This window comes from Prunus dulcis, chromosome 4 (genome assembly GCF_902201215.1).
Source record: "Prunus dulcis chromosome 4, ALMONDv2, whole genome shotgun sequence".
NCBI lineage: Eukaryota > Viridiplantae > Streptophyta > Magnoliopsida > Rosales > Rosaceae > Prunus > Prunus dulcis.
The window spans coordinates 1,430,731-1,456,659 of record NC_047653.1 but is presented as its reverse complement, the minus strand read 5'-3'; the positions used below and the strand labels follow the sequence as shown (position 1 = coordinate 1,456,659).

General features: G+C 38.8%; 5 protein-coding genes across 6 annotated transcripts; 3 read left to right on the top strand and 2 right to left on the bottom strand.

Moving 5' to 3' along the window:
* Positions 1-2,172: 2,172 nt before the first annotated feature.
* On the bottom strand, positions 2,173-3,501 carry LOC117624610 (oxygen-evolving enhancer protein 3, chloroplastic-like). The gene is made up of 3 exons (XM_034355963.1): positions 3,043-3,501; positions 2,536-2,831; positions 2,173-2,404 (listed from the first exon to the last, which is right to left on the bottom strand). Exons 1-3 carry the CDS (start codon positions 3,344-3,346, stop codon positions 2,306-2,308), a joined length of 699 nt encoding a protein of 232 aa, XP_034211854.1. The 5' UTR covers positions 3,347-3,501; the 3' UTR covers positions 2,173-2,305.
* Positions 3,502-5,955: 2,454 nt separating this feature from the next.
* On the top strand, positions 5,956-11,000 carry LOC117624420 (kinesin-like protein KIN-14C). Its single transcript, XM_034355652.1, has 17 exons — positions 5,956-6,201; positions 6,583-6,822; positions 6,930-7,074; positions 7,231-7,340; positions 7,466-7,585; positions 7,676-7,879; positions 8,159-8,368; positions 8,441-8,515; positions 8,603-8,749; positions 8,835-8,973; positions 9,089-9,198; positions 9,434-9,595; positions 9,663-9,883; positions 10,039-10,120; positions 10,226-10,330; positions 10,432-10,536; positions 10,637-11,000. The coding sequence occupies exons 1-17, from the start codon at positions 6,157-6,159 to the stop codon at positions 10,820-10,822; spliced, it is 2,406 nt and encodes an 801-aa protein (XP_034211543.1). The 5' UTR covers positions 5,956-6,156; the 3' UTR covers positions 10,823-11,000.
* Positions 11,001-11,424: 424 nt separating this feature from the next.
* Positions 11,425-12,718, top strand: LOC117624421 (thioredoxin-like protein CXXS1). The gene is made up of 3 exons (XM_034355653.1): positions 11,425-11,656; positions 11,801-11,923; positions 12,317-12,718. The coding sequence occupies exons 1-3, from the start codon at positions 11,546-11,548 to the stop codon at positions 12,467-12,469; spliced, it is 387 nt and encodes a 128-aa protein (XP_034211544.1). The 5' UTR covers positions 11,425-11,545; the 3' UTR covers positions 12,470-12,718.
* Positions 12,719-13,227: 509 nt separating this feature from the next.
* On the top strand, positions 13,228-15,949 carry LOC117624766 (transcription factor ILR3-like). The gene is made up of 5 exons (XM_034356206.1): positions 13,228-13,698; positions 14,677-14,739; positions 14,961-15,038; positions 15,131-15,293; positions 15,463-15,949. Exons 1-5 carry the CDS (start codon positions 13,553-13,555, stop codon positions 15,727-15,729), a joined length of 717 nt encoding a protein of 238 aa, XP_034212097.1. The 5' UTR covers positions 13,228-13,552; the 3' UTR covers positions 15,730-15,949.
* A 184-nt stretch (positions 15,950-16,133) lies between these two features.
* Positions 16,134-18,169, bottom strand: LOC117624765 (sulfite exporter TauE/SafE family protein 5-like). 2 transcript variants are annotated; one of them, XM_034356204.1, is made up of 4 exons: positions 17,326-18,169; positions 16,889-17,023; positions 16,669-16,815; positions 16,134-16,588 (listed from the first exon to the last, which is right to left on the bottom strand). In XM_034356204.1, the coding sequence occupies exons 1-4, from the start codon at positions 18,121-18,123 to the stop codon at positions 16,280-16,282; spliced, it is 1,389 nt and encodes a 462-aa protein (XP_034212095.1). In that variant the 5' UTR covers positions 18,124-18,169; the 3' UTR covers positions 16,134-16,279. The 2 variants fall into 2 exon arrangements, with proteins under 2 accessions (XP_034212095.1, XP_034212096.1); XM_034356205.1 differs by having other exon boundaries at positions 16,669-16,857; positions 17,326-18,156.
* Positions 18,170-25,929: the final 7,760 nt, after the last annotated feature.

Here is a 25,929-nt window from a genome sequence, read left to right as displayed (position 1 = left end):
TATAAAACTCATTTATATAAAATCATTTATAAAATTTATTTATATAAATGCACATCAATTCATATAAAAGCACATTAACTCATTCATGAAATCTGATTTATGAAAGAAGGTCCACTCACAGATGGTCCAAGCTAATTTGACCCTTTGAAGCTTCCTCATGCTGATCGGCTGGACCTCTGATGCCTGATTATCCATAAAGATTAAATTAATAAACTGCTGAATAAAAAGAATTTCAACTAAACACCCTGCCCCCGGCTCCTAGAATTACGTTCACTCGTTTCAGGTTACTCCTATGCCCACCTTAGCTTTTTAGACTCTTAGGCCAGATTTGGAAGACCCGACGCTTACTGAAGCGATAAGCTATCCGACCGGCCGACCCGGGACCCCGCGGGTCCACGGCCTCCGATGGCAAATCTGGGCTTCCCTGAAGGTTTCTCATACAGCGGGAACCATATTCTGCGAATTTGGTCCGAATCGGACGGTCGGATCGGCCAAAATCGCGTTATCTCTTAAAACCCTAACCCTAGCCCCAGGGTTCGCGATTCCGGAGTATCCGGGACTCCGATTCGTAATCCGTCGAATCCTACGTGATCCTGAAATCACGTAGACCGACATATCCAAAATTCAGCTCGATCCGACTATTTAACGACACAGCACTCACGGATCACGCGATATGGAAAATCCGTTCGGGGCTCAAACGGACTCCGAATCGAGATCCGCGAAATCCCACACGCTCGTGACGACACGAGGGTCACAAATCTGCACAGAATTATATCAGTACCCTCGCCCACGCGCTCCAGCACGCGCGGGCAGCTTTGGGTGTCCAAAGCGATACCGGGTGGCCGAAAAATCTCGGAAACAAGACTCCAAACTCCTACCCTAGGTAAAACACCCCATTTGGAGTCACTTTTGTTCTTGGACCACCCCCAAAAAGTGACCGGAAATGGTAGTTTCGAGCGGCCGAAGTTTCGGCCAAACTTCAAGTCGTAAATCGAACCCATTAACGCTAAAATCGATCGAAGCCCATGTGGCCAACAGCTAGAGCACGAAAAATAGGTCAAAAACCATACCTTACTCGATCGATTTGGTGGAGAAATGGAGGAGAAATCTGAGCTGGAAGTTCGGGTGGCTTTGCAGGAACCTCCGTCGGAAAACATGGTTTTCCGGCGAACTCAGGGCGTCCCCGGGGTTGAGATCGGTCAGGTTGTGACGGCGACACGAAGGTGGACCCGTAGGTACCAACGGCGGAGATCGGCTCGGCCTGTGGTGGCCGGGCCGTCCCTTGGAAGGCGAAGGGTCGCACGACCCCAAATCGCGCGAAGGAGAGAGAGGGAGGAGAGAGAAAGTGACGGGGAGAAGAGAGAGAGGGGGTATAAAATCTGACTTTTTGGCCAAATTACCATTTTGCCCTTCGCGGTTTTTAGACCATAACTTCTTCGTTACGGCTCCGATTCGGGCCTACTCCGTGTCTACGAACTCCTTTCGCCGCGCTCTACGCAATGGCGTAAGCGAAATTCCCAAATTCTTTCTCGATCAAAAAGTCAAATTTTCCCCATTAAAATATGCGAGGGCAATTTGGTCATTTTGCTAAAAGATATTTTCCTTACCTTTCTAGATATTTCTTTCTTTTTTTTGATATTTTGTTTTGGGTTCTTACAGTCATACCCGGCCCCTACCCGATCCCTTGCCATCCCAGGGGGGAGGGGGGTCGCCTTAGGGTTTTAATGAACCTGTGAATTTTGGGTGTTATTTTTTATTTTTTTATTTTTTTCCAAAAGTTATTGTTTGAATTAACAAATCAATCTTTCTCTCCTACCCAATGCAATCAAATCAAACAGACTTAAACCCCAAATTCATTCTTCTCAACAGCATGTCTATTAAGCTCTAACCCTTCTCTCAGTTTATGAACTAGCCTCCCTCTCAACTGCATGACCAATTGAGTTTTAAGATTGACTATTATAATTAGTACTTATATTTAGTTATATTTGATTTATTATTAAGCTTCAATGCCAATTAGTGGTTTAGTTTAACTATATTGTATTATTTATAAATTTTTCTTATAATTATAAAAATAATTATGTCTTAAAAGGCTTACGCCTCGCTTTGCAGGACCAAAAACGCATTGCCTCTGCGCCTTGCCTTTCAAAACATTGATGAAAATATACAAGTATATAACAAGGCTAGTGGCAATATTCATGAATGCGAGTGAAGATAATGATTTCCTTCAAATAGCATCCACATAATTTCGTCTCATAAACTGTCAAATAAAGCTTACAGCCTTACATACAAATACATTAATCCCCTTTTAGCCAAGCTTTGCAATAACATCATTCAGGGAAGATACAGTCGCCGCATAGTACTTCTCTGCTTCTGGGGTGCTCTTGATCTTTGCTGCATGGTCCAACTGTCCCCAAACACAAACACAAACACCAAAAACAAGAAAATTATATGAATTGAAGGTACATTATTGTCTACGGCATGTCATCAACATGTTAATTACTTGGTGACAAAAAGTTCGAGTATATATGGACTTACATTGTCAATGTCCTTGAAGAGCTTTCCAGTGAGTTCCTTGAGTGGTTCCTTCTCTGTTTTGGATTTGGCAGAAATCACAGTCTTGAGGTCATATCGGAGATACGAGGCCCTGAGACGAAGATCGTTCTGGACATAAGGCCAAGCCTTCTTGTCTATGTACTCCTTCACAGCAACAATTTCCTTGGCTGACTCCTTTGCCCTCTGTGCAGCCTGAGCTGGGGTCAAGGGTTGGATGAAGAACCTCTCCTTCAATGGCAGGTCAAGGTCTCTTGCCTCATCCGAGTTTAGAGTTCCAGCTGCCATAACACCAAATTCACTTACATAAGTTCTTGAACAAACCCAATAAACGATTCCATGCATTCCACATTCTTAATTTTTTGTTGGTCAAATTAAATTGATGTGTAATGTACTTGCATCCCAATCCAATTAATAGTTCAAATTATAAACTCAAATTTGTACCTTGCTAAGACTAAAAACAAGTGACAAGGGCAAGATTGAAGGGCTTACGTAATCCGCCGGAAGGGGGTGGAGGTGGACCAACTTTGATGGGCTTAGCCTCTGCAAGCACAGCTTGGACAAAAGAACCAGAGGCCAAACCAGCGGCCACAAGACCAAGCATGGCTCTACGGCTAGTTTCAGGCTCTGCAGGCGCTTGCTGGGCTCTTATGGCGAACCCGGACTTGGTCACAGCTAGCCTGTTGGTGCTGCTGGCTATGTTCAAGCGTGATGAGCCACTTAGATGAAGGCTGCCTTCCAACACAGCCTGGGATGAACCATGTAGGCCAGACATTGAAGCCATAGCTTGTGCCATTTCTCCTTAACCTCCCTGCCTTACCTTTCTTTCTGGGTTTTATTTCTTCTTAAAAATGATCAGTTTCCAAGTGAGGATAAAACAGAGGCAGAAATGTGGAAATTATATTTCTGGGTGCATGTGATTGGTGGTGGATGATGTTTAGTTTTGTTCTATGCTCATGTGATGTAGGGTGATTTTGGGCAAGGACCTTATCTGACATTTTCCGGTTGGATAAGTTGGATATGGATTTGTCCAATCGGAGGTTGACAAGTGTCCCTCAGTGCATTTTCTATTTGACAAGCTGGATAATGATCCAACACGGACTCTGTCATTTTGACACGTGGACTCCATGAGATTATGACAATGATGTTAATATCATCCATCTAAAGTTTTTTATTTTTTATTTTTTCACAAAATTAAAAGGAACGTCGTCTATTTCCAAATCAATTATGAATATATTGAAATTCTTGATTAAACATTTTTTTTTTTTGCATATAGGAAATTTTATTAAGAAGAATAGAGAGACATCTCCTCCTGCCAAATACTAGTATAATTATGAGTCATTTCAAACTGTTCGCATATTTGAAGAATCAAAATCCATTTTCACAGAAACCACAAACTCACAAGCAATTTCTACAAAGCATTTGAAGTTCAAACTTATTTGTCCAAATTTCAAATCATGCATAGCAAATATGCGATATTCCTTATTTGGCCTAGTCAAGAAATGAAATTTCAAAACTCATTCAATGAATTTATAGTGATACAAATCTAGATTATAAGTTCGAATTATAAATTCTGTTGCGTCATAAAAATATAAAATAAAAAAACAATTAAGAAAACACTCCACCTCATTTTGGTTTTCAAATAATGCTATTTATTTGCAACTTTAAAATCTAGGTTCTTCTTGTGATTAGCCTTCAAATTTGACTATTTATCTTTTATGCAATAGCATCCTCAACAGTCTTAAATTGCAACACACATGAAGTGAAAAATAGGTACTCGATACTTTCTATTATTTGAGAAATTATTGAATCTCATCTTGTTCGCCTTTTGTGACAGTCTTCCTTTACTATTTTTCTACTTTATAAATTCATAATCAGGTAGTTTTTACGATTTCATGGCCAAATTGAGCAATGACTAATTAGGTCTTTTTTGAGGAAAAAAACAATTCATCTAATGTGTAAGAAAAGTGTGGGTTGTGCTAGTAAGTAGGGCTGGCATTTTTGTATCACAATACTGTAAAAAACCGATCAAAGTTTTATAGCAATGAATCGACATGTCACAAAATCCGACCGTAATATGTAGTTTCTTAGACTGATCGCAATTAGGACCAGCCTTGAGTTTTCGAGAGCCCAAAATGAATGTAAAGAATTAGGCCCCTTCAAATTGTATCACAAATTTTTATTTTTATTTTACTTATGTGTTTGACTCAATAACTAAAAATTAACACAAGTTAAATAAAAATTTATCATTCAAGATAAATAAATAATATCAATTCAAACTTTAATATACAAATTTTAAAATCTAAGACTAAGGCTATTACATGAGATTATGACAATGATGTTAATACTATCCCACAAAAGGTTTTTTTGTTTGTTTTGTTTGTTTTTGTTTTTGTTTTTGTTTTTTGCACATATGGAATTTTATTAAGAAGAATCAAAGAGACCTTGGATCAATGAATCAGAAAGACATCTCCTCCAGCCAAATAATAGCATAATGAGTCATTTCCAACTGATCGACATATTTGGAAGAATCAAAATCCATTTTCACAGAAACCACAAACTCACAAGCAATTTTTACAAAGTATTTGAAGTTCAAAATTTATTTGTCGAAATTTCAAATCATGTACAGCAAATATGCGATATTCCTGATTTGGCCTAGTGACTTGTAATCAAATTAAAAGTGTAGTCAAACCAAAATGAAATTTCAAAACTCATTCAATGAATTTATATTGACATAAATTTAGGTTATAAGTTTGAATTATGAATCCCTCCTCCTGTCATAAAAATATAAAAGGAAAAAACAATTAATAAAAACGCTCAACCTCACGTTGATTTTCAAATAACGCTATTTATTTGCAACCTTGAAATCTAGTTCTTCTCGTGATTAGCCTTCAAATTTGACTATTTCTCTTTTATGCAAGAGCATCCTCAACAATCTTGAATTACAACGCACAAGAGGTGAAAAATAGGTACTGGATACTTTCTATTATTTGAGAAATGATTGAATTTCATCTTGTTTGCCTTTTGTGATAGTCTTCCTTTGCTATTTTTCTACTTTATAAATTCATAATATGGTAGTGTTTACGATTTCATGGCCATTGTTGGGTCTAAAATAGATAACAAAGTAGGGTTGGTTTAGACATGATTGTGTAAGAGAAATATTTTTTTTTTTTTTTGTGTGTAAGAGAAATTGAGTAATTACTAATTAGGTCTTTTATGGAAAAAAAATCATCTAAGGTGTAAGAAAAGTGTGGGTAAGTGGTGAGATTCAAAAGAGCAAAAACCATAATAAATTAATTAACTTGGGCCCTTGGACTTGGCTGGTGGTAGTCCACAAAAACCCGGTTCGGCCCAAATAAAGACTAACGTCTTTGTTGAAGAGCGTGTTAGTTTGTACCGCCAGATCCAATTTCAAAATTTTCAGTCGCTCTCTCTCTCCCCTTTCTCTCAGACACACTTTTTTGAACTCTCGAGCCCTAACTTCCCCCCAAGTCCCAAATCGATTTCACTCAAAATCCAGTCTGAACAATCCAAGGTCTGAACGTCACACTGCTATCTCCGACCGTCGGCTCTATCATATCGACGGCTGAGAACGGGACCTGATTAATGGCTTCTCGCAACCAGAATAGGGCTCCTCGGAGTCCTTTTACTGTAAGCTCTAATTTACCTGTTTATTTCATACCAATGATCTTTTCCTTCTGGGGTATGTTCGGTTTTTAAGAAAATGAAAGAAATAAAGTTCTCTATCTTAGATTTTGTTTGCTTACTTGGGTGGCTGACGATTTTGTTGTTTGGGCGCTGAAGCAATGGAAAAAGAAAGAAATGAAATTGGGGTTTTGTTTACTTAATTCTTTTTATGATCTTATTGATCCCTTCGATTAGAATTGTATGCTGCAATGTTCCAAATGGTGAATTTTATGGGTCAAACACCTTTTTATGGTTATTTAGTTCATTTCGGTGACACAATGACTGGCATCTTTATGTACAATAGCCTTGAAAAAAGAGGTTAATTTTGGTTTTTTGTTTGTGTAGAAAAAGAGTAGTGCTGATGAAGTTCCCGTAGACAAGCGCAGGAGGATTGAAACAAGAAAAACAGACGCACAAGGTAGCATGGGCCGCCCACGACCGCCACTTTCTGTTAGACAAGAGGCAGCACCTACCAGTGACATAGGCAGCACAGAGGGTTCTGAATGTGCCAGTGTTGAGTTCACGAAGGAAGAAATTGAGGCATTGTTGAATGAGAAGCTAAAAGTGAAGAAGTTTGATCATAAGGTCTATTTCTTACCCAACTGTTGGCTGGTATATTTTAAATAGGTTCCTACTTATTTTGAACTATGAATTGCTTTTTCTATAACGTTTTCTATTTGGTTATGTGCCAGGGGAAAGCGGACCAGTTAGCTGATTATACAAAGAGGCTTAAGCTTTGCATCAAATGGTTCCAGCAGGCTGAGGAAGGCCATCTTCTTGAGGAAGAAAAGCTTCGGAATGCATTGAGTTCTGCTGAACAAAAGTGCACGGATACTGGTAATTTTGTATTTTTATCCGTGAAACTATCTGGCTTTGTAGATAATATTATGTTCACATGAGAAACCATGTGGCTTCTAATGTGATTGATAAAAAATTAAGGCAATTGTAAAAAGGAACAGATTTGTAAAATATGTGTTGATTTTTATTCTTAAGAGGTGGAGATGAAGAACAAGGTAGATGAGCTCAATGCCGTAAGTTCAAAGCTGAGGGAAGACATAGCTACTTTAGAAAAGAAAGTTGCAAAGGAAGAATCAGAGAAGCTGGTAAGTTTTCCAATCATGGCATTGTGCACTAATTTTGTGATATAATTATATGTCCTGCGTATTTCTTCAAGTTTTTATCCTTCTATTCGTATTTTATATTTTTAATTCTTTTGTTTGGCATGCAGGATGCAATTACTAGTCACAGAAGAGAAAAGGAAGCAAGGCATGCTGCCGAGAAGTTGCAAGATTCTCTCTCAGTGGAGCTTGAAAAAGTCCGGGAGGAGAAATTAGTTGCTGAGCAAAGAGTAATATAAGCATATGATTTTGTTACTAATTCCCCTCCGGTTGTTCAAAATCTTTATTATGCATATGTCTAAAGTTGTTAAGCTCTGCAGGTTGCTTCATCTGAGGACTTGTATAATCGAGCACAAGAGTACAACAAGAGTCTACAGCAGTACAATAGCAAACTCCAATCTGATCTTGAAACAACCACTGAGTCTCTCAAACGAGTTGAAGATGAGAAAAGAACTGTTGTGGAGACCTTAAGCAATTCTAGGGGACACAATAAGGCATTGCAAGATCAGTTGACTTCACTTAAAGTAAGTATCTCTGCAGCATTCGTTTGCGGAGCATATTTACTTCTTTGTTTCATCTGAAGAATTTGACTGGTTTCCCAATTCTTGAAAGTTAGTGACTTTTTTTGTTTATTGAAAGCTAGTATCTGCCTAATTCAAACTCATTGTGGTAATGAGCATTGTATATTGAAATTGTTGGTCAAGTTAGAGACAGTTTGCTTGGGATATGACCCATTTTATTCAATTGCAATCCCATACTATAGCACATGCCTTTACTGAGTAACACACATCATTTGCATGTAGGCTTCACTTGATGATGCACTGAAGCAAAAGGAATCATTAGTAAATGAGCTCAAATGCCTTCGAGGGGAACTGCAACAAGTTAGAGATGACCGTGTTCGCCATGTACGAGAGATTCAAGATTTGAAGGATGAGGTGGTGAAGTATAAGGAATACACTGGGAAGTCATGTGCAGAATTAGATACCTTGACAAGAAAATCAAAAGCCGTGGAGGTTCGTATCAGATACTATTCTCATGATTTCTCGCTGTGTCAGGTTTCCAATATTGCAGGCATGTTTTTTCAGGAGAGATGTTCATCTCAAAGGATGCAGATTGATACATTGAAGCACGAGTTAGAAGCCGCAAATGAGAAACTTAAGGTAATATTAATGCTGTAGGTGTTTTTAAAATGTTGCTATATCTGTCTACTCATAAGTTCATAACATCTATTATTTACTTTCTTCTAGATGGCCGATCTATCTGCTTCAGAAACAAGGACAGAATTTGAAGAGAATAAGAGAATTGTGCGGGAGCTACAAGATCGACTGGCCGAAGCAGAGCTTCAAATTCTGGAAGGAGAGAATTTAAGGAAGAAGCTGCACAATACTATTCTGGTAGTTTTTTTTTCCTTATATATATATATATATATTCCTTTTATGCTTACTCTGTTTCAAGGGTACTAATCTTCTTCTATAATAGGAATTAAAAGGTAATATTAGGGTGTTCTGCCGGGTGCGACCATTGCTACCTGATGATGGCAATACAACAGAAGCCCCAGTAATTTCTTATCCTACATCAACTGAAACTCTTGGCAGAGGCATTGACTTGGTACAAAGTGGTATGGATACGTGTGCTTTTATGTATTCAATCAAATGCTGTTAAAAATCTTCTAGAAGTTTCACTTTTGTTACTTAGTTGTTTTTTTTATCTAATTATACTTTAACTATTTGCAGGGCAAAAATATCCTTTTACATTTGATAAGGTGTTTCATCATGAGACTTCACAACAAGATGTTTTTGTTGAAATATCGCAGCTTGTGCAGAGTGCACTTGATGGCTATAAGGTACGCACTGCGTCTATATATTGTTTTATCTCCTTTTAAAGAAATTACAGGTGCATTAGGATATGTTATGTACTAATTTTTTTAAAGAACCAAAAAATTTAAATGCATTATTGGATTATGTCTTTGGAATTTTAAGACCATTATGGTACTGCTTATACCCTCTTTGGTGAATTCTTTTCACATTTTATACATGCAGAGGCATGCACTAAAACGAGTATTGGCTGTCTTTTTGTAGGTCTGCATATTTGCGTACGGTCAAACAGGTTCTGGCAAGACCTATACCATGATGGGTAGGCCAGATGCTCCAGAGCAAAAAGGATTAATACCTCGTTCATTAGAGCAGATATTTCAAGCGAGCCAATCTCTTCAAGCCCAGGGATGGAAATACAGAATGCAGGTACTATAACTTGTTTTTCATTAGTCTACATTTGCAAATTATAACGTTTCCTTCTAAACATATGCAGGCCTCAATGCTTGAGATATACAACGAGAACATTCGCGATTTATTATGCACAAGTCGATCAAGTGGTGCAGACTTGTCGAGGACAGAAAATGGTGTCTGTGGAAAGCAGTATACGATAAAGCACGATGCAAATGGAAACACGCATGTTTCTGACCTTACGATTGTTGATGTTTGCAGTATAAAGGAAATTTCATCTCTTCTACAACAAGCTGGAAATAGCAGGTATACTTCAAACTTTTCTGAATTGGTCTTGTGAGGTTTCATAACTATGTGTTGCGTGTCCTTTTCACTGAAGATAGCATATTGCTATCAAACTTTTAATATTGCCTGCTAAGAAGTTCATTGAGTTTTTGCTGCTATTATATATGATGTGTTAGGTCTGTGGGCAAGACTCAGATGAATGAGCAATCTTCAAGAAGCCATTTCGTGTTTACATTGCGTATATCGGGCATGAATGAGGTTTGTATTCCTTGTGGCTGCTGTGATGATTGCGCTCTAAGAAATCTTTCATTCTGGTTTGCTCGTTCTATGTGTATCTGCTGATATGCTTTCTTGCCTTACTAGAACACCGAACAACAAGTTCAGGGGGTCTTAAACCTTATTGATCTTGCTGGAAGTGAGAGACTATCAAGGAGTGGCGCAACCGGGGAACGTTTGAAGGAAACTCAGGTCTTTCTTCTTGGAAATTCCCAATCTTCTCCCTGATAGATGTAACTATATGTGAGACATATTTGAATGGGTTAGCTAACACGTTTGTGAATAACAATCAGGCCATTAACAAAAGCTTGTCATCTTTGAGTGATGTCATATTTTCTTTGGCGAAAAAGGAAGACCATGTTCCTTTTAGGAACTCAAAGCTCACCTATCTTCTTCAGGTATAGTAATTTATGTGTTAGTTTGCTGCATGAAAGTTGTGATATTTCTAAGCAGGACCTAAAATACCATCTTTGCTTTCGTTCTTCATGGTATAAACAGCCATGTTTGGGAGGGGATTCGAAGACGTTGATGGTCGTCAACATCTCCCCAGATGCTTCTTCAGTCGGCGAATCTCTTTGCTCTCTTCGATTTGCTGCGAGAGTGAATGCCTGCGAAATTGGGATCCCTCGGAGGCAGACAACAACCACGCGGCCGCCTTCAGATTCTCGCTTAAGTTATGGCTGAGATTGTTTGTGTCTTTGTTTTAGTGTGTGACTGCATTTGTTCGTAGCAGAAGCACGTTGTTGTTTGTAACGGGAAAAAAAAGGTTGTGTTGTGTATAATGGAGTCAGATTGGCTCTCTATCAATTTGTTTGCAGATCTTCTGCTTGAGGCCTACTTACTAATTTGTACTTCTCTCTGAGATCCCTTATCTTTTTTTTTTTGTTTTTTTGTTTTTTTGTTTTGTTTTTTTTTTTGTGTTTGGTTGTATGCTTATGAGTTATGACAATAAATATTTTGTGCTATATGGAAAATGTTCATCCCTTGACGAATGCAGGGATTGTTAAACTTTTGACTTTATCGTTATTTGAAGCCAAATAATCTGGTGCTATTTTATTTCAGTGGAAGGATATAGACACCCAAGTAACGAAACAAGACATTAGAAAAATCAGGGGACGTTTTTGTCGCAATTGCAAAAACAGGCTGTCTCACTTGCAAAAACAGGACATCAAAAAATGGTAAAGGGAAAACGTAGTCCGGATTATAAAACGGAAGTGGGCCCAACTCTAACATTCATACCTATCCTAAATATATATTCTTGTTTTTTTCTTGTTGGTTTTGGTCAAATATCTTCCTAATCTCATCTCATCTAGCAGCATCTAGATTATAGAGTCGTAGACAGGGCTATAGGTTGTCAATACACTCAAATACTAAAACGCCAGAAGAAACAGAGGAAGGAAGACAGAGATGGATAGTCAAGTACAGGAAGCGCAGCCCATAAAGTCCAGAGTCATGAAGGTTGATTCTGTGGAGACTTGGGACTTGTATGTAACCCAAGCCACCAACCAAGGCTGCCCTGTAAGTCTCCTCAGACATCTCAATTGAACACAGTTCCGTGTTCTTATGACTTTGTTGTTGAATTTTTAGTTTTTGGTTTAATTTGTGCGTTTGTTTGCCGGGTTTTTTTTGGGTCTACTTGGGTTGGAATTGGATATGTCGTAGATTGTTGCACACTTTACTGCTTCATGGTGCATGCCTTCGGTGGCTATGAACCCATTCTTTGAGGAATTGGCTTCAAGCTATTCGGATGTTCTGTTTCTCGCGGTTGATGTGGATGAGGTTAAGGTAATTAACTTAGCCTAATTCCTTGACACAAAAGTATGTCTAATTTTGGTATATATATCCTAGAATCTTCTTTGTGTTTGAAATTGACTATCTTCCACTGACCAATTGTCAATTATGAAATTGTTTTTGACTATATCAGCATATATATATACCTATCTTTTTCTGGTACTTGAGCCTTGCTCAAGACTGAGCTGCTAGGTAACATAGTCATCTGATATTGTTTTATCTTCTTTGCTTATGCTTTTTTGGATATTGCTTTTCATAAGACTTTGCTGTCTGGTATTCATAATCATTTGACAATTAAAGATAGGGACTAAAAACTCTTGGAAGGTTTGATGCTGTTTATGATGGTGAGATGGATATAAAAATCTCTCCTTTTATTTGTTTTCTTAGGAGGTAGCGACTCGACTGGAGATAAAGGCTATGCCAACTTTTTTGCTGATGAGGGAAGGTGCACTGGTTGACAAGCTTGTGGGTGCCAATCCTGAAGAGATAAGGAAATGGATCGAGGGTTTTGTTCAGTCCATACGTGTTTCTGTTGCGTAGCAGCAGTGTGTGATATCACACAGCTTCAAGTTTGAACATGTGAAATAAGTGGTTGTGATGGGTTATAGCACAGATATGGATGATAAGTTCTTCTTTGGTTTGCTGTATGGATGTTGAACTTTGTAAATGTAACATTTTCTGCTTGTAATTCTTTCTGTTCTCATATGTCATCTTACATGGTGCACATTTGCTTGTGATTTTTAATAAAAGTTCTTCCCCAAAAAGATATCTTCTCACCAGTGGCTTTCATGCGTTGGCCCAAATTGTTGATAATTTTGATTCTCTTTTCCACTGTTGGGTTCATCGGGCCTTGTAATGAAAATATAGAGAGGTTCTCTGTTTGTGTAAAAGCCCAAGTTTTTTTTATTTATTTTATAAATAAAAGTTATAGTCTTAAATAGAGGGGGGAGATATTTTTCACACATACATATAAAAGCCCTTAGTGTAGAATTCTTGTTCGACATTCTATAGTGAGGAACTTATATATGGCCCTTAAATGAAGTCTTGGTTCTTAACTATTGGATTAGGTTAACCAATTTTATCGAATGGCTAAGAAATATGGCCTTACCTAAAATCTACATATAAGACCTTCACTACAGAATTCTTGTTCCAACATGACACCTTTGATCTGCAAGTAAAGAACATTTCTCATTACACTTGACCGTTGACAAAAGCTAAAGCCCGAGGTTCTTGAATTCTAAGGCCATATCCAAAGAACAAGTGACCTGAGAAATAAAGTAGGAAAATAAAAGTGGCGAAAATTGAAAAGGAGACTTTTATAATGGCACGTTTTGTGGTGGCTGCGTGTGCAGTGTGGCGAGAATTTGGAGACCCGCCAGCGCCTTCCTTTTGTACGCTTTCCATAAATCACAATATCTTACCTTTTCTTTCACTTCCATATGCGCAATAATAATCCGAACCACCGAAACCCTTCAACCAAAATTGGCTCAAAATAGTTTTTCATAACAATAATAATTGTTTAAAATTTCCATCACGATTCCCAAGCTCCAACCCACAACGGCGGGCTCTGTCCCTGCAAAGGGTCACCGCCGGAAATTCAGAATTTCCGGCGACCGATAAAACATGGGTTCGCCGCCGCAAAATCACAACTGGGTCTTCGATTATGGAGTTTTAGAAGATATTCCTGTACCTGGCGGTGACCTACCGCCCCTTGACCTGCCCGGTTTCACTTGGCCGTCTCATTCATTTGTCGCTGCGGCCGCTCCCAGGTACCGCAATCCATTTACTTTCTTCAACCAAGTTAATCATTTTGCTGCAATTGGGTTTTCCTTGCTGTTGAATGTGAATTGGGTGTCTGTTTTTTTGGAGGGTAAATGTTGTTTTTATTAGTACTTTATTCGAAGTCTCAATTTCAAATTTGTTTTCGTTATTTATTAATTCTGGAGGTTTTTCTTTGACGAATGAGGTAATATAATAATATTGCTGGCCTGAAGTATAATTATTTTCTAGCCTATATGAAATACAGTAAAAAGTTGGATGCTTTATGATAATCATGAACTGCAAGTCGGCTAAGCAAGCATTGCATGTGCAGGGTACATGCTCAGAGAGTATTGTGAATATAAAGTTGTTATTAGCAGCTTAATTGTATCAAAATGATAAAAAGTGGATCTGTGGCTGTTCTCTAATTTAACACGATGTCGCTAAGTTCATTAAAATGCTGGCCGCTTTGGTTATAGACTTGAGCATATGCTATGTCCATTTTAGCTGAATTTACTTTAAAAAGTGATTATATTAAGTTTAAATCCTTGAGGATTTTCAAGGTTGGCTAATTATTCGTAATTGGTTTTATCATCACCTTCATTGAGTCTGTGGCTATGAGGATGCCATTTTTGCAGGGTTTATGATGTCCTCCTGCAGTTCATTGAGTTCATTTTTTTGTTTGCGCAAATTCAAGTATGGCATTTTTGTTTACATATGTGTGTTTTAAGCAGTCTGTTATGTTAATCTTTAATGGGTTATGAGGATATTTGGTAAAAAGAGTATTTTGGAGTGCAAGCAAGATGCTGCTGGTATAAGGGAACTTACTAAAACTTATCTGCATTTTTCTCTTTCTCTGAGCACTAAATTATCATTTTTTCATTTTTTTCCCATTCTGCTTAATTAACAACCTGGCTATACTATGTTGACGAAGATCAACTTTTCTTTGTTCTAACGACAAACTCATTTGTTTTCTGCTATTTTCTCAGCGTGGACTTTGATGACTCATTTGGAAATTCAGACAGTATCAAGGAAAGTGGGTTTCGAAAACGGTATATCTATTGAGTCTTATTCTTCTTGACTTGTTAAACAGGAAATGGTGTATTACTACCCGTTTGCTGTTTCCAGGTTTTTGAATTTGTTTATTGAATTAATGCTTTAGCATGGATGGATTTTTTATTTATTGTGAATTTGGTCAGATCCTCAATACTTATGCTATATTTTCTCCTTCTGTTTCAGCATGATTCATTTGTGTTTATTGTTTCCATTATAGGGTGAGGTCTGGATCATGCAATGTGACTGGTTCTAAAGCATGCAGAGAGAAAATGCGGAGGGATAGACTGAACGACAGGCATGCTCTAGTTCCCTAATACTCAATGATACTCTCTCTCTCTCTCTCTCTCTCTCTCTCTCTCTCATCTTGACTTGTTGCATAACTTTTAGGTTCCTGGAATTGAGTTCTATGCTTGAACCTGGAAGGCCACCCAAAACTGACAAGGCTGCTATATTGGGTGATGCTGTCCGAGTGGTGAATCAGTTACGCGGAGAAGCCCAGCAACTGAAGGATTCAAATGGAGATCTGCAGGAGAAGATAAATGAACTAAAGGTGTGCCTGCGTTTGTTCTGTAGTTTTTCTTTTATGTGTTATAAGCCGTATTAGGATGCAGTTCATGTAAGGAGATTTGCTTGCTGAAGTTGCTTGAGTAGACGTCCAAATTCTTGTTGGTTCTTTGATAGGATGCTTTTATTCATTTACTTGTATACATTTTGTACAGGCTGAGAAGAATGAACTTCGTGATGAGAAGCAGAGGCTCAAAACAGAGAAAGAGAACATTGAGCGGCAAATTAAAGCCTTGAATACTCAGCCAGGGTTCTTGCCTCACCCTGCTGCAATTCCAGGTCCATTTTCTGCCCCAGGCCAAGTTGTTGGTGGCAAACTGATGCCCTTCGTAGGATATCCTGGAGTTTCCATGTGGCAGTTCATGCCACCGGCTGCAGTTGATACCTCACAAGACCATGTTCTCCGCCCCCCTGTTGCATGAGTGCCAGGCTTTTATTTGTCTGCCTTGTGCTTAATGATAGCCTTTTTAGCTGTTGTTTCTCGTTGTTGATTTTTGTGTTCTAGTTTTAAAATCTTTCACATAAGATTGAATTTACTGGATGAAAGACTGGATATTTTCATTGACTGCTTTGGATAAGTTGTAACTTGTAGTTCTCATGAACAAGTTTCCTTCATAAAATTTTCCAATTTTGACCTCTCAACTGTTCTGGTCCAAAGGTGTCTGTGTTCTAACTTACAAAACTGTGAAGCATACATTATGCTACTCGTTGCCCATGAAAACTGAGCTAAACTTTGACTATGATTCTTGATGATGAAGATGCTAGTAAATTTGTACGACACGTCGTTAAGAAAGTTCTGAAGTGGAGAAGCAATAGGACACTAGGATGACTTAACTGAGTAGTTTGCTTAACAGTGCAAGATTTTTCAAGCCCAATCTTTTTAGTTTTGATAAGAAAACTAACTAGGTAAAGTAGCAACTACGAAATTTGTTTTGACATAATTTTTTTGTTTGTTTGGGATTATTGTTATTATTAACATGGTAGTTTGAATCCCATGTATTTTCCAGATACATAGTCTCTCCACACATCAAGAGCCCCAAAGCTTGTCATCAGAACAGTACTCAAAGCCATCACTGTACTGACTGAGAATACAATGAGAGAAGCCCTTCCATACACTTTAATTGCTCTCTGCAGAACTACAAGTCCAAGAAGTGATGCAACAAAACACATGATGGCAAAGACGAGTGCAGTATCTGCATGCTCCATGCCCAACAACAAGTACTGAAACGCCGACATGGAAGACGAGAAGAACACCATGAAAGAACAAGTTGCCGCTGTTACCTGCACAAAATGTGAATTGGTGAGAAGTTGTCTAAACAGTTTTGAAGATAGAATTGTGATGGATGAGACCATAATTTTACCTCAGGTGCTATCCCAACTTGTACAAGAAGAGGGCTTATAAGCATTCCACCCCCAATCCCAAAGACACCCCCCAAAATCCCTGCTAATAGTGCCATTAGTGGGAAAATTAGTTTTGATGGTCTAACCTTTGGCAGGTCCTCAATATTCTGCACCAAGAGTAAAAGAAACGGTTTAGTTTTATTGAAATCCTTGTCGAAAAGACTAACAAATTTTAAATACCTTTTGGTTTAAAGTATGATGTTGAAGGTTCTCTTTTCTGCATAGGATCCAGGCTGTATAGATTATGGCAAGAGGGATTTGGACTGATGAGAGAACCCAATAACCTATTCCACAAGGCTCTATTGGTGTGATACCCTGCAAGGATCGAAGAGTCACATTCACAAAAATACACTTTCGAATATATGTGCTTTGAAGCTGTGCCCTACTGAAATCGACTCTTTCCACTTGTGCTGATGCTTAAAATTTGATTTATTTTTCAATTATAGCTAGATTTCCAGATTTAAATATGGTCTCTAGGCGGATGTTTCCAGGACTATCATTTGACAAAACAGAATGCATAGCATTCATAGATTTTTCATTGATGAAAAGTGAGTCTTAAACATCATTTGATGTTTCTATATCATACTGGAGGAAAACTGAATAAGGAGCAGCCTAACCTGTCCATACCGGTTGCCACGAAAAAGGTAGATGATGCAGAAAGAACACCATACCAGAACTAAGACCCCCATTTTTGTCCATGGAAGTCTTAGTATGCACTTTCCTTTTGTTCCCAAGAGGGGTTCTGCAATAGCCTTGACCCCTTCTGTTTCATCATTCAACCCATTTCCCAAATTCTCACAATCATTTCTCATCAGCTCCTCTGACTCCATTTTCCAGTACACCAAACCATTTTTGCAGCTCATTGAGGTAGACCAAGCAAGAAACAGAGCAAAGAGTATGGTGATCAGCCACTCTGGAAAAACAAGGTTGCAAATCACTCCAACACTTACTCCCAGCAACATACACGGCTCTGACAGAAGTGCTATGTCATAATCAATCACATTTTTGCCACCAAACTTGGCACTTCCTTTGCACAAGTTGTAGACGACATTTGCAACTGAGCCTCCTGTGACCATGAAAGCTGACAGACTGGAGGCTGTTCTGAGGTCTAGACCTGCCACCAAGGTCAATATAGGTATGAACAGCCCACCACCACCAATTCCACCAGCACTGGATATAGAGGCAGCTAGGAAGCAGAAGATTCCTGCAAACACAATGGGGGCTGAAAATTTTAGTTGGGTTTCATGGTTGTGCTGTGCTCTTTGGTGGCTCAACCGTTCATAGGTTTTGTTGAGGAAGTGGTCAATTCTGTGGAAATCTGAGATGCGCTGAATTTGTTTTGCATGAGAATGACTGAAGAAGGTGATGAGAATTGAAAGGGAAAGACATAGCCATGTAAGTTTATGGTTCTTCATTTGCTTTGAATAATCCTTGATGGTTCTGGTTCTGGTTCTGTTTCTGTTTATGAGATAAGCCATCTTATGTAGTGGTCTTTTAATAAGGAAAATGAGCAAGTGTTCGGTGGCATTTGGGAGCAAGTGGACAGAAGCGACAACATCCGAAAACAATAATAACAAAAGATATTTGTGTTTTTTCTAATTGAATTGATGTTTATTTGGTTGGTAAGACTGTCATGGCTTTATGATATAACGGTGCTCCTAAGTTTGTTTTGATACAAGCGGAGGCAGCCGAAGTCTGTTAATCTATCGTTGTTGCGAATTTTTTGTTTTTTTAATGTTCTAACTTTACAAGGAGCTCCTCCTTTGTTTTGAAAAGGAACTTCGAACTTATCTTGAAATGAAAAAACCGAGAAAAAGGGGCTTGCAACTTTACCTCACGACCATAAGGGGTGAAAACTATAGTGGGCAATGGACCAGTCCCATCTTTCCCTATATTCCTACAAACTGTCACTGCCATTTCGATAGAAACTCCTATGTAATATGTTATATTCACTTTATCTTTCTCATCATCATATGATCAAAGTTAATTAATTAATTAATTATGCGACGAGAGAAATAAAGAAAAACAACTAATATACAACACGAGTGTGATGCTGATAAAGAGATACAATGTGTGATAGGTAAGTTTTTTCGCAGCAGCATGGTAAGTTGGTAACCATGGCTTAAATTCCAATTGAACATTTACTGAATACCAAATAGACAATCAATTAATCTCTCAATCAAAACACGTAGAGTCTTTCCATTCTGAGACAAGTAAGCTGCAAGCTGCAAGCACAAGACATAACTAGTAGCTTGCAGCAGATACGTGTTCCCTAACTGGCAGAAAACTGCCTAGCTGCACCATAGATAATGTGAGCAGTATATAGGAACCGTGGAAAGTTTGCTTTCCAACAGAGCTTCTTGTTCTTTTCTTTTTTTTATACAAATATATATGCCCCTTTTGGGTGTTTGTTGTTTGATTTATCACATCACATGTCCATACATTCAACATTGCATCATATGTATAATATCTGAGGATGTCTGTGTTGTCACTTATGTGTATATACAAGTTCGGTTGTGCTCCCAAAAATTTCAAAGTGATTAGAACTCTTCCACTATATGGAAAATTACAAAGTTCGATAAGACTTTGTAACCCGGGGGAGACTAGCGCAACAACCCACTGTCACGGCCCATACTTAAATTTTGGTTTGATTCTGCAGAGAATCGAACTCATGACCTATGAGTTCGCCCTAACCATTCGGTTACCTATCAGATTGGGTAAAACATAATATTTCATTCATATTGATATATAACAAATAGGAAGGTTATATATACAGAGCCTAGGAAACTATTCTAGGAAAGTAATTATGTTCCTATAATCTTGCATAATCAAATAGTTGACTTAGACTAATTAGGAATGTACAGCTCATTGACACTCCCCCTCAAGTTGGAGCATATATGTCGTCAATGCCCAACTTGCTAAGTGAGCTGTGAAATACCCTGCCTGTGACTGCTTTGGTGAGGACATCTGCAAGTTGATCTTCGGATTTAACAAATGATACCTTAATGATCTTTGCCTCGAGCTTCTCCTTGATGAAATGTCTGTCAACTTCAACATGCTTGGTTCTATCATGTTCACTGGATTATGTGCAATATCTATTGCAGCTTTGTTGTCACAATTCAGTTGCATGGCATGTTTGGGTTTGAACCCCAATTCCTCCAACAAATTCCTTATCCAGAGTAGCTCACATACTCCGTGTGCCATACCTCGATATTCTGCTTCAGCACTTGATCTTGACACTACTTTCTGTTTTTTACTTCGCCAAGATACTAGATTGCCTCCTACAAAGGTAAAGTATCCAGATGTAGATCGCCTGTCAGTAATAGAGCCCGCCCAGTCTGCATCAGTGTGACCCTCAACATCTAGATGACCATGTCGTCCGAACATCAATCCTCTTCCAGGAGATGACTTCAAGTATCTCAAAATTCGGTTTACCGCATCCATGTGGGCTTCACTTGGTGCATGCATGAACTGACTCACCACACTTACAGCATATGCTATATCAGGTCTAGTGTGTCCTAGATAGATTAACTTACCCACAAGGCGTTGATATCTTTCTTTGTTGGTGGGTACTTGATCTGGATATTCACCAAGCTGATGATTCAACTCCATTGGCGTATCTGCTGGTTTGCTGGCTAACATTCCAGTGTCAGTCAAAATGTCAAGGATATATTTCCGTTAGTCAAGGATATATTTCCGTTGTGATAGAAATATTCCTTGTTCTGAACGAGCCACTTCGATGCCTAGGAAATACTTCAGAGCACCAAGATCTTTCATTTCAAACTCACTTGCCAAGTGGTGCTGCAATGTTGCCTTTTCTACTGGGTCATTCCCGGTAACTACCATGTCATCAACATATACAATAAGGGCAGTGACTTTACCTTTCTTATGTTTCAAGAAAAGAGTATGATCTGAGTTACTTTGCTTGTATCCAAAATCCTTCATTGATTTGCTGAACTTTCCAAACCATGCTCTGGGTGACTGCTTCAAGCCATAAAGAGACTTTCTCAGTTTACACACCATGTTGCTAGTATTGGGCCCCATCTTGCACCCTGGAGGGGAATCCATATAGACTTCTTCTTCTAGGTCGCCGTGCAGGAAGGCATTTTTGACATCAAACTGGTGTAATGGCCAGTTTAGGTTTGCTGCCAGAGAAAGAAGTACTCGAATTGTGTTTATCTTGGCTACAGGGGCAAATGTCTCCCCATAGTCAATCCCATAAGTCTGAGTATAACCTTTCGCCACCAATCTTGCTTTGTATCGTTCAATGGTGCCATCTGCCTTGAACTTTACTATATATATCCATCTACAACCCACTGTTCTCTTCCCTTTGGGAAGGATAGTCATCTTCCAAGTGGAATTCTTCTGAAGAGCCTCCATTTCATCATTCATCGCTTGAGTCCACTTGGGATCTTTTAAAGCTTCCTGCACATTACTCGGAATAGATACAGTGGATAATTGACATACAAATGATGCACATGACGGAGACAACCTATGTAGGGACACATGATTAGCAATAGGGTATTTAACTTTTGTTTTTGGGTCCGGGTCATACTGTTGTCTAGGAATCCCTCTAGTGGTACGAATAGGTAACTGATAACCTGTGTTTCCTGTATGACTCGACTCATGTAAAATGCTTAAGTTGGAGTTTAAATGCTCAGTTACCTGCGGGGAATCTTCAGGACCTGATTGGATGATTGGTGATGGTACTGTAGTAGGAGGGAAATTATCTAAACTATCATCTGGAGTTTCCAGTAACTCTTGATCTTGTTGCACTACTGTAGCTGGTTGCTCGGACACTGACTGCTCTAAAACAGTTTGTTGAATTTGGATGCTCTGAGTATCTTCTGCAAAGATAGAGCTCTCCCCCTGCAGAGGATGCTCAGAAACTCCCCCTGAGTAATAGAACTCACTCTCGTGGAAAGTCACATCTGGGGTAATATGCATAGTCTGAGTGGGAGGATGGAAACACTTATAGCCCTTCTGAGTGGCAGCATAACCCACAAAGACACAACGCAGTGCACACGGATCAAGCTTGCCACGCTGATGTGGATACACCTGAACATAAGCAACACAACCAAAGAGACGTGGTTCGAGATTTGGTGTGGATGGCATGGGGAGGAGAGTGGTCAATGTCTGAAATGGAGTTTGATACTGAAGAGGGCTGGATGGTGTTCTATTAATGAGGTAAGCAGCAGAACAAAGAGCCTCCCCCCAAAAATGATGAGGCATACGGGCCTCAAATAAAGAGGCACGAACAACCTCCAAGAGATGACGATTCTTACGTTCTGCAACGCCATTCTGTTGTGGTGTATAGGCACATGTGGTTTGATGAACAATTCCATGTTGACTTAAAAAAGTATGTAGGTCATGGTTGACGTACTCTCCTCCATTGTCAGATCGAAGCGTAGTGATTTTCTTGTCAAACTGAGTAGCAACATATTGATAAAATAACTTGAATTTGGCGGTGACTTCACTTTTCTGCTTGAAGGGAAAAACCCAGGTCATCCGGGTGCAATCATCAATAAACGTCATAAACCACTTAAAACCGCTAATAGTGGGAACTCGTGATGGTCCCCAAACATCAGAATGGACAATCATGAAAGGCAAAGAACTTTTATTTAATCTTAATGGGTAAGAAATACGATGGCTTTTGGCCAAAATGCAAGTTTCACAATGAAAGTCTGATTCAGCAAACTGGGAAAACAAATCTGGAAATAAAAGTTTCAGATAACCAAAAGAAGCATGCCCTAATCGTCTATGCCATAGCCAAATTTTCTTCATCCTGATAGACTCATCTCCTTTCACATGATGTGTCTGACTCAATCTTGTACTGCTGTCTTCTATCAAGTCCAGATAATACAACTTTCCTCTCCTAGTACCACATCCAATCACGGTCCTGGTGAGAAGATCCTGAAATAGACAATACAATGGCCAAAAACACACGGTACAATTAAGGGAATCAATGATTTGAGGAACAGATAACAAGTCATAGTCGACTGAAGGGACAACTAAGACATGATCAAGACTTAATGAAGATGTAAGAGATAAAGACCCTTCTCCCATAACTTGGGAGGTGGTTCCATTGGCACTGGTAATGTGTGTTTGGCTTGATGGTTTGGTAGAGTGCAACCCAGTAAAACTAGATGTCATGTGATCAGTAGCACCAGTGTCAATAATCCATGATCTATTACAAGTAAGTGAAGATGTGCAAGAGGTACCTGAGGTGGCCAAGGCCTTGGAGCCAGATGTACCTGATGGAGGTTCTGATGCAGTCTCCTCGGATGACTGAGCGGATGCAAATGAGGCTCTGGTAGAATCCTTTTTTCGCACTTTGTGGACCCATCCTTCTGGATAACCAATGATCTCATAACAGCCCTTAATTGTGTGGTTATCTAAACCACATTTGGTACACTTCATTGGAGGCCGGTTACGAGTAAGGTCGACACTATAGGTGTTCGGTCGAGATTGTCTGGACCTTGCAGTAGCCAAGGTCGTGGCTTCGGAGGTTACACCAACTTCAGACATGGTTCCCTGTCGGTTACTTTCTCTTTTAATATGTGCATATGCGGCCTCCAGTTTGGGTTTTGGCTCAATCCGCAAAATCTCTCCTCGGATTTGATTGAAATTATTGTCCAAACCTGCAAGAAATATATAAACTCGGAGACGATCAACCTCTTTGCGTCTAGTCTCAATGTCTTTCGGATGCTCCATGGTGCTTGGACTTAATTGATCAAGCTCCTGAAAAATCTCAGTGAGCTCACTGTAATATTTGGCAACTGATGCACCAGCTTGCTTCATTATGAATGACCGTCTGTGAAGGTCATAAATCTTGGCTTCATCAACACCATCTGAATAGGTTTGCTTGATTGCAGCCCAGACTTGCTTTGCTGTGTCATAACAAATAAATCGTTTAATCTGATTAGGTTGCATGGAGTCGAACAACCAACTCTTGACTTGGCAATCCGATGCACGCCATTTATTAAATGTGGGATCTGTGTCTGCAGGTTGGGCAATATCCCCGGTCAAGTGGCCATGTTTTTCTCGCCCAGCTATCTTCATCTCTATGATTTGATGCCATAGAGAATAATTATTCTCATCCAGTTTGATTCCTGCGGAGAAGTTGGAGGTGTCACTCTGCAAAGTGACGATTTGTGTGGTAGTTTTGGAGCCTCCTGACACCAAGGATTGATTGGTGTTTGCTGACCCATCATCGTTGGCCATGATATTGGCTTACAAGTGATGAGAGAAAAAAGAGGCAAAAAGAAATATGTAAACGTTACTCTGGGTAACTAAAGAGAAACGGTGATTTGAGTTGGTTTGTGAGATTTGAATATTTGTTGAATGACGTGACAACTAGCTTGACAAACTGGTGCTGGGTTGTGAGATGAAATACAGGCTGGTTTGCAATAAGAAATAGAGGTTTTGGGAAAAAGAAGGCAAGGGAACGGTTGAGTGATTTTCTGGTGCTGGGTTTGTTGACGGCTGCTGTTGCGGAAGCGATTGCTAGGGTTAGGTCAAGAGACAGTCATAATCGACAGCTCTGATACCATATCAGATTGGGTAAAACATAATATTTCATTCATATTGATATATAACAAATAGGAAGGTTATATATACAGAGCCTAGGAAACTATTCTAGGAAAGTAATTATGTTCCTATAATCTTGCATAATCAAATAGTTGACTTAGACTAATTAGGAATGTACAGCTCATTGACATTACCAAGAGTGGGTAATAATACACATATTATAATGTGAATAAAAGACATGATTAATATTCATAAATTTAAAATATATTATTTAGTTTCCAAAATAGGCATTAGAACGCTACAGTTTCTACTACTCACTCCCAGTACTGTGCACAGTGCATGTTGATATTGGTTGGTCCAAGTGTTTTTTTTTCTCTAGAAGCTTTGTGTCTTTAAGTGAGTTGATAGCTTATTATTATTTGAGTGTGTGACGGGCAGTACTTTTTGTTTTAAGTTGCTTTCCATGTAGATGCTTTTCTCAAATCCAGGATAATAATAAGAATTAATTGTGGGAGTGTTGGATCGGCAAAATGTGGAAGATCCAGATAGATTAAGTTGATACAATATTAATTCTTTTATGTCATGCTCATGTTGATACTGTGGATCGGTGGCCATCCTGTAGTAATATTGTGCCTCGTGTGTTTGTCTTGAAAAGCAGAAAAAAAAAAAAAAAAAGCAAGAAAATCCATCATTCTGATCTTGAATGCTTTGTATCACCGGTCCATATTTAAAAATGAATTCCAAACGAATAGAACTTGTAATGAGAGATACTAAGATGGATCTCAATTGATGTGTTTGTTCTGAGTGGTGCTGGTGCTTCTCAAATAAGAAATAAGAATATATAAAAGCTTCGGCCGGAGCTTTTTATTCTCAGAAAGTAGAGCTCTGAGTTAAATCGATGCTTCCAGTTCCAGTTAATATTGCACGTTTGTTAAACGGATCAATTCTTGCTAAAAGCGCTTATTTTTGTTGTCAAATTGCTAAAAGCGCTTATTAGAAGTCTGTAGAACAATGGAATCGGATAAGGTTTGGTTTAACTAGAAGCATCCTTCTATTAATTAATTAAATTTTGCTAGTTAACAATCATTCTCTCTTGTCCGATCGTACAAGCATCAATATATATATATATATATATTCTTATCTCTTAGAGTTCAAAAAATTTGTAATCACTTACCTTGAAAGAGCTAATGGCAAAAGTTATAATACATCGCCGCCATAGTAGAACATGGTTTACCTTAGTGGAAGACCAAGACGAAGACTCCAACATATTTTAATTATAGTGCTTGCACTTTTTTTAATTTTAATTTTTTAAGCCTCTCCGTGGTCCATGCATGATCATGATCCAGACAAAGAGAGCCCAATTATAGATTTCTTGTTTTTTTCATAGCACATTTTTTCAGTTGACCCTGGTAAGCTAGTCGATCGAACGAGGAGAGAAAGCCCATAAGCTCCAAACCCATTCCAACCCCCAGCACATGTCGTCTTCTTTTCTAGGCAACTTACTTGCCAATTTCGCAAGAAAACTTAGAAAAGAAACCTTGTCAGTTTACAAGCTGCAGCTGATGTGAGTTGGGTAAACTAAACACAACAAGTTTTGATAAATGTCGTGTAATTAAGGGTAGATTATACTTTTAATGAAGTCAATGAACATCTCATTCTAAGCAAAGCATGTGACGAAGACTGGTCCGAGA

What these genes read in the sequence shown, in the direction of transcription:
- LOC117624766 (XM_034356206.1), top strand. Translation starts at nt 13,553, where the DNA reads ATGGGTTCGCCGCCGCAAAATCACAACTGGGTCTTCGATTATGGAGTT. An exon ending in GTCGCTGCGGCCGCTCCCAG is followed by an intron (nt 13,699 to 14,676) that starts GTACCGCAATCC and finishes CTATTTTCTCAG; the next exon opens with CGTGGACTTTGATGACTCAT. An exon ending in GAAAGTGGGTTTCGAAAACG is followed by an intron (nt 14,740 to 14,960) that starts GTATATCTATTG and finishes TTTCCATTATAG; the next exon opens with GGTGAGGTCTGGATCATGCA.
- LOC117624421 (XM_034355653.1), top strand. Translation starts at nt 11,546, where the DNA reads ATGGATAGTCAAGTACAGGAAGCGCAGCCCATAAAGTCCAGAGTCATG. An exon ending in CCACCAACCAAGGCTGCCCT is followed by an intron (nt 11,657 to 11,800) that starts GTAAGTCTCCTC and finishes GATATGTCGTAG; the next exon opens with ATTGTTGCACACTTTACTGC. An exon ending in TTGATGTGGATGAGGTTAAG is followed by an intron (nt 11,924 to 12,316) that starts GTAATTAACTTA and finishes TTGTTTTCTTAG; the next exon opens with GAGGTAGCGACTCGACTGGA.
- LOC117624610 (XM_034355963.1), bottom strand. Translation starts at nt 3,346, where the DNA reads ATGGCACAAGCTATGGCTTCAATGTCTGGCCTACATGGTTCATCCCAG. An exon ending in ACCCCCTTCCGGCGGATTAC is followed by an intron (nt 2,832 to 3,042) that starts GTAAGCCCTTCA and finishes GTGTTATGGCAG; the next exon opens with CTGGAACTCTAAACTCGGAT. An exon ending in TCTTCAAGGACATTGACAAT is followed by an intron (nt 2,405 to 2,535) that starts GTAAGTCCATAT and finishes GTTTGGGGACAG; the next exon opens with TTGGACCATGCAGCAAAGAT.
- LOC117624765 (XM_034356205.1), bottom strand. Translation starts at nt 18,123, where the DNA reads ATGAAGAACCATAAACTTACATGGCTATGTCTTTCCCTTTCAATTCTC. An exon ending in GTGGCAACCGGTATGGACAG is followed by an intron (nt 17,024 to 17,325) that starts GTTAGGCTGCTC and finishes CGATCCTTGCAG; the next exon opens with GGTATCACACCAATAGAGCC. An exon ending in ATCATACTTTAAACCAAAAG is followed by an intron (nt 16,858 to 16,888) that starts GTATTTAAAATT and finishes CTTTTCGACAAG; the next exon opens with GATTTCAATAAAACTAAACC.
- LOC117624420 (XM_034355652.1), top strand. Translation starts at nt 6,157, where the DNA reads ATGGCTTCTCGCAACCAGAATAGGGCTCCTCGGAGTCCTTTTACT. An exon ending in CATTGACTTGGTACAAAGTG is followed by an intron (nt 8,974 to 9,088) that starts GTATGGATACGT and finishes AACTATTTGCAG; the next exon opens with GGCAAAAATATCCTTTTACA. An exon ending in GTGCACTTGATGGCTATAAG is followed by an intron (nt 9,199 to 9,433) that starts GTACGCACTGCG and finishes GTCTTTTTGTAG; the next exon opens with GTCTGCATATTTGCGTACGG.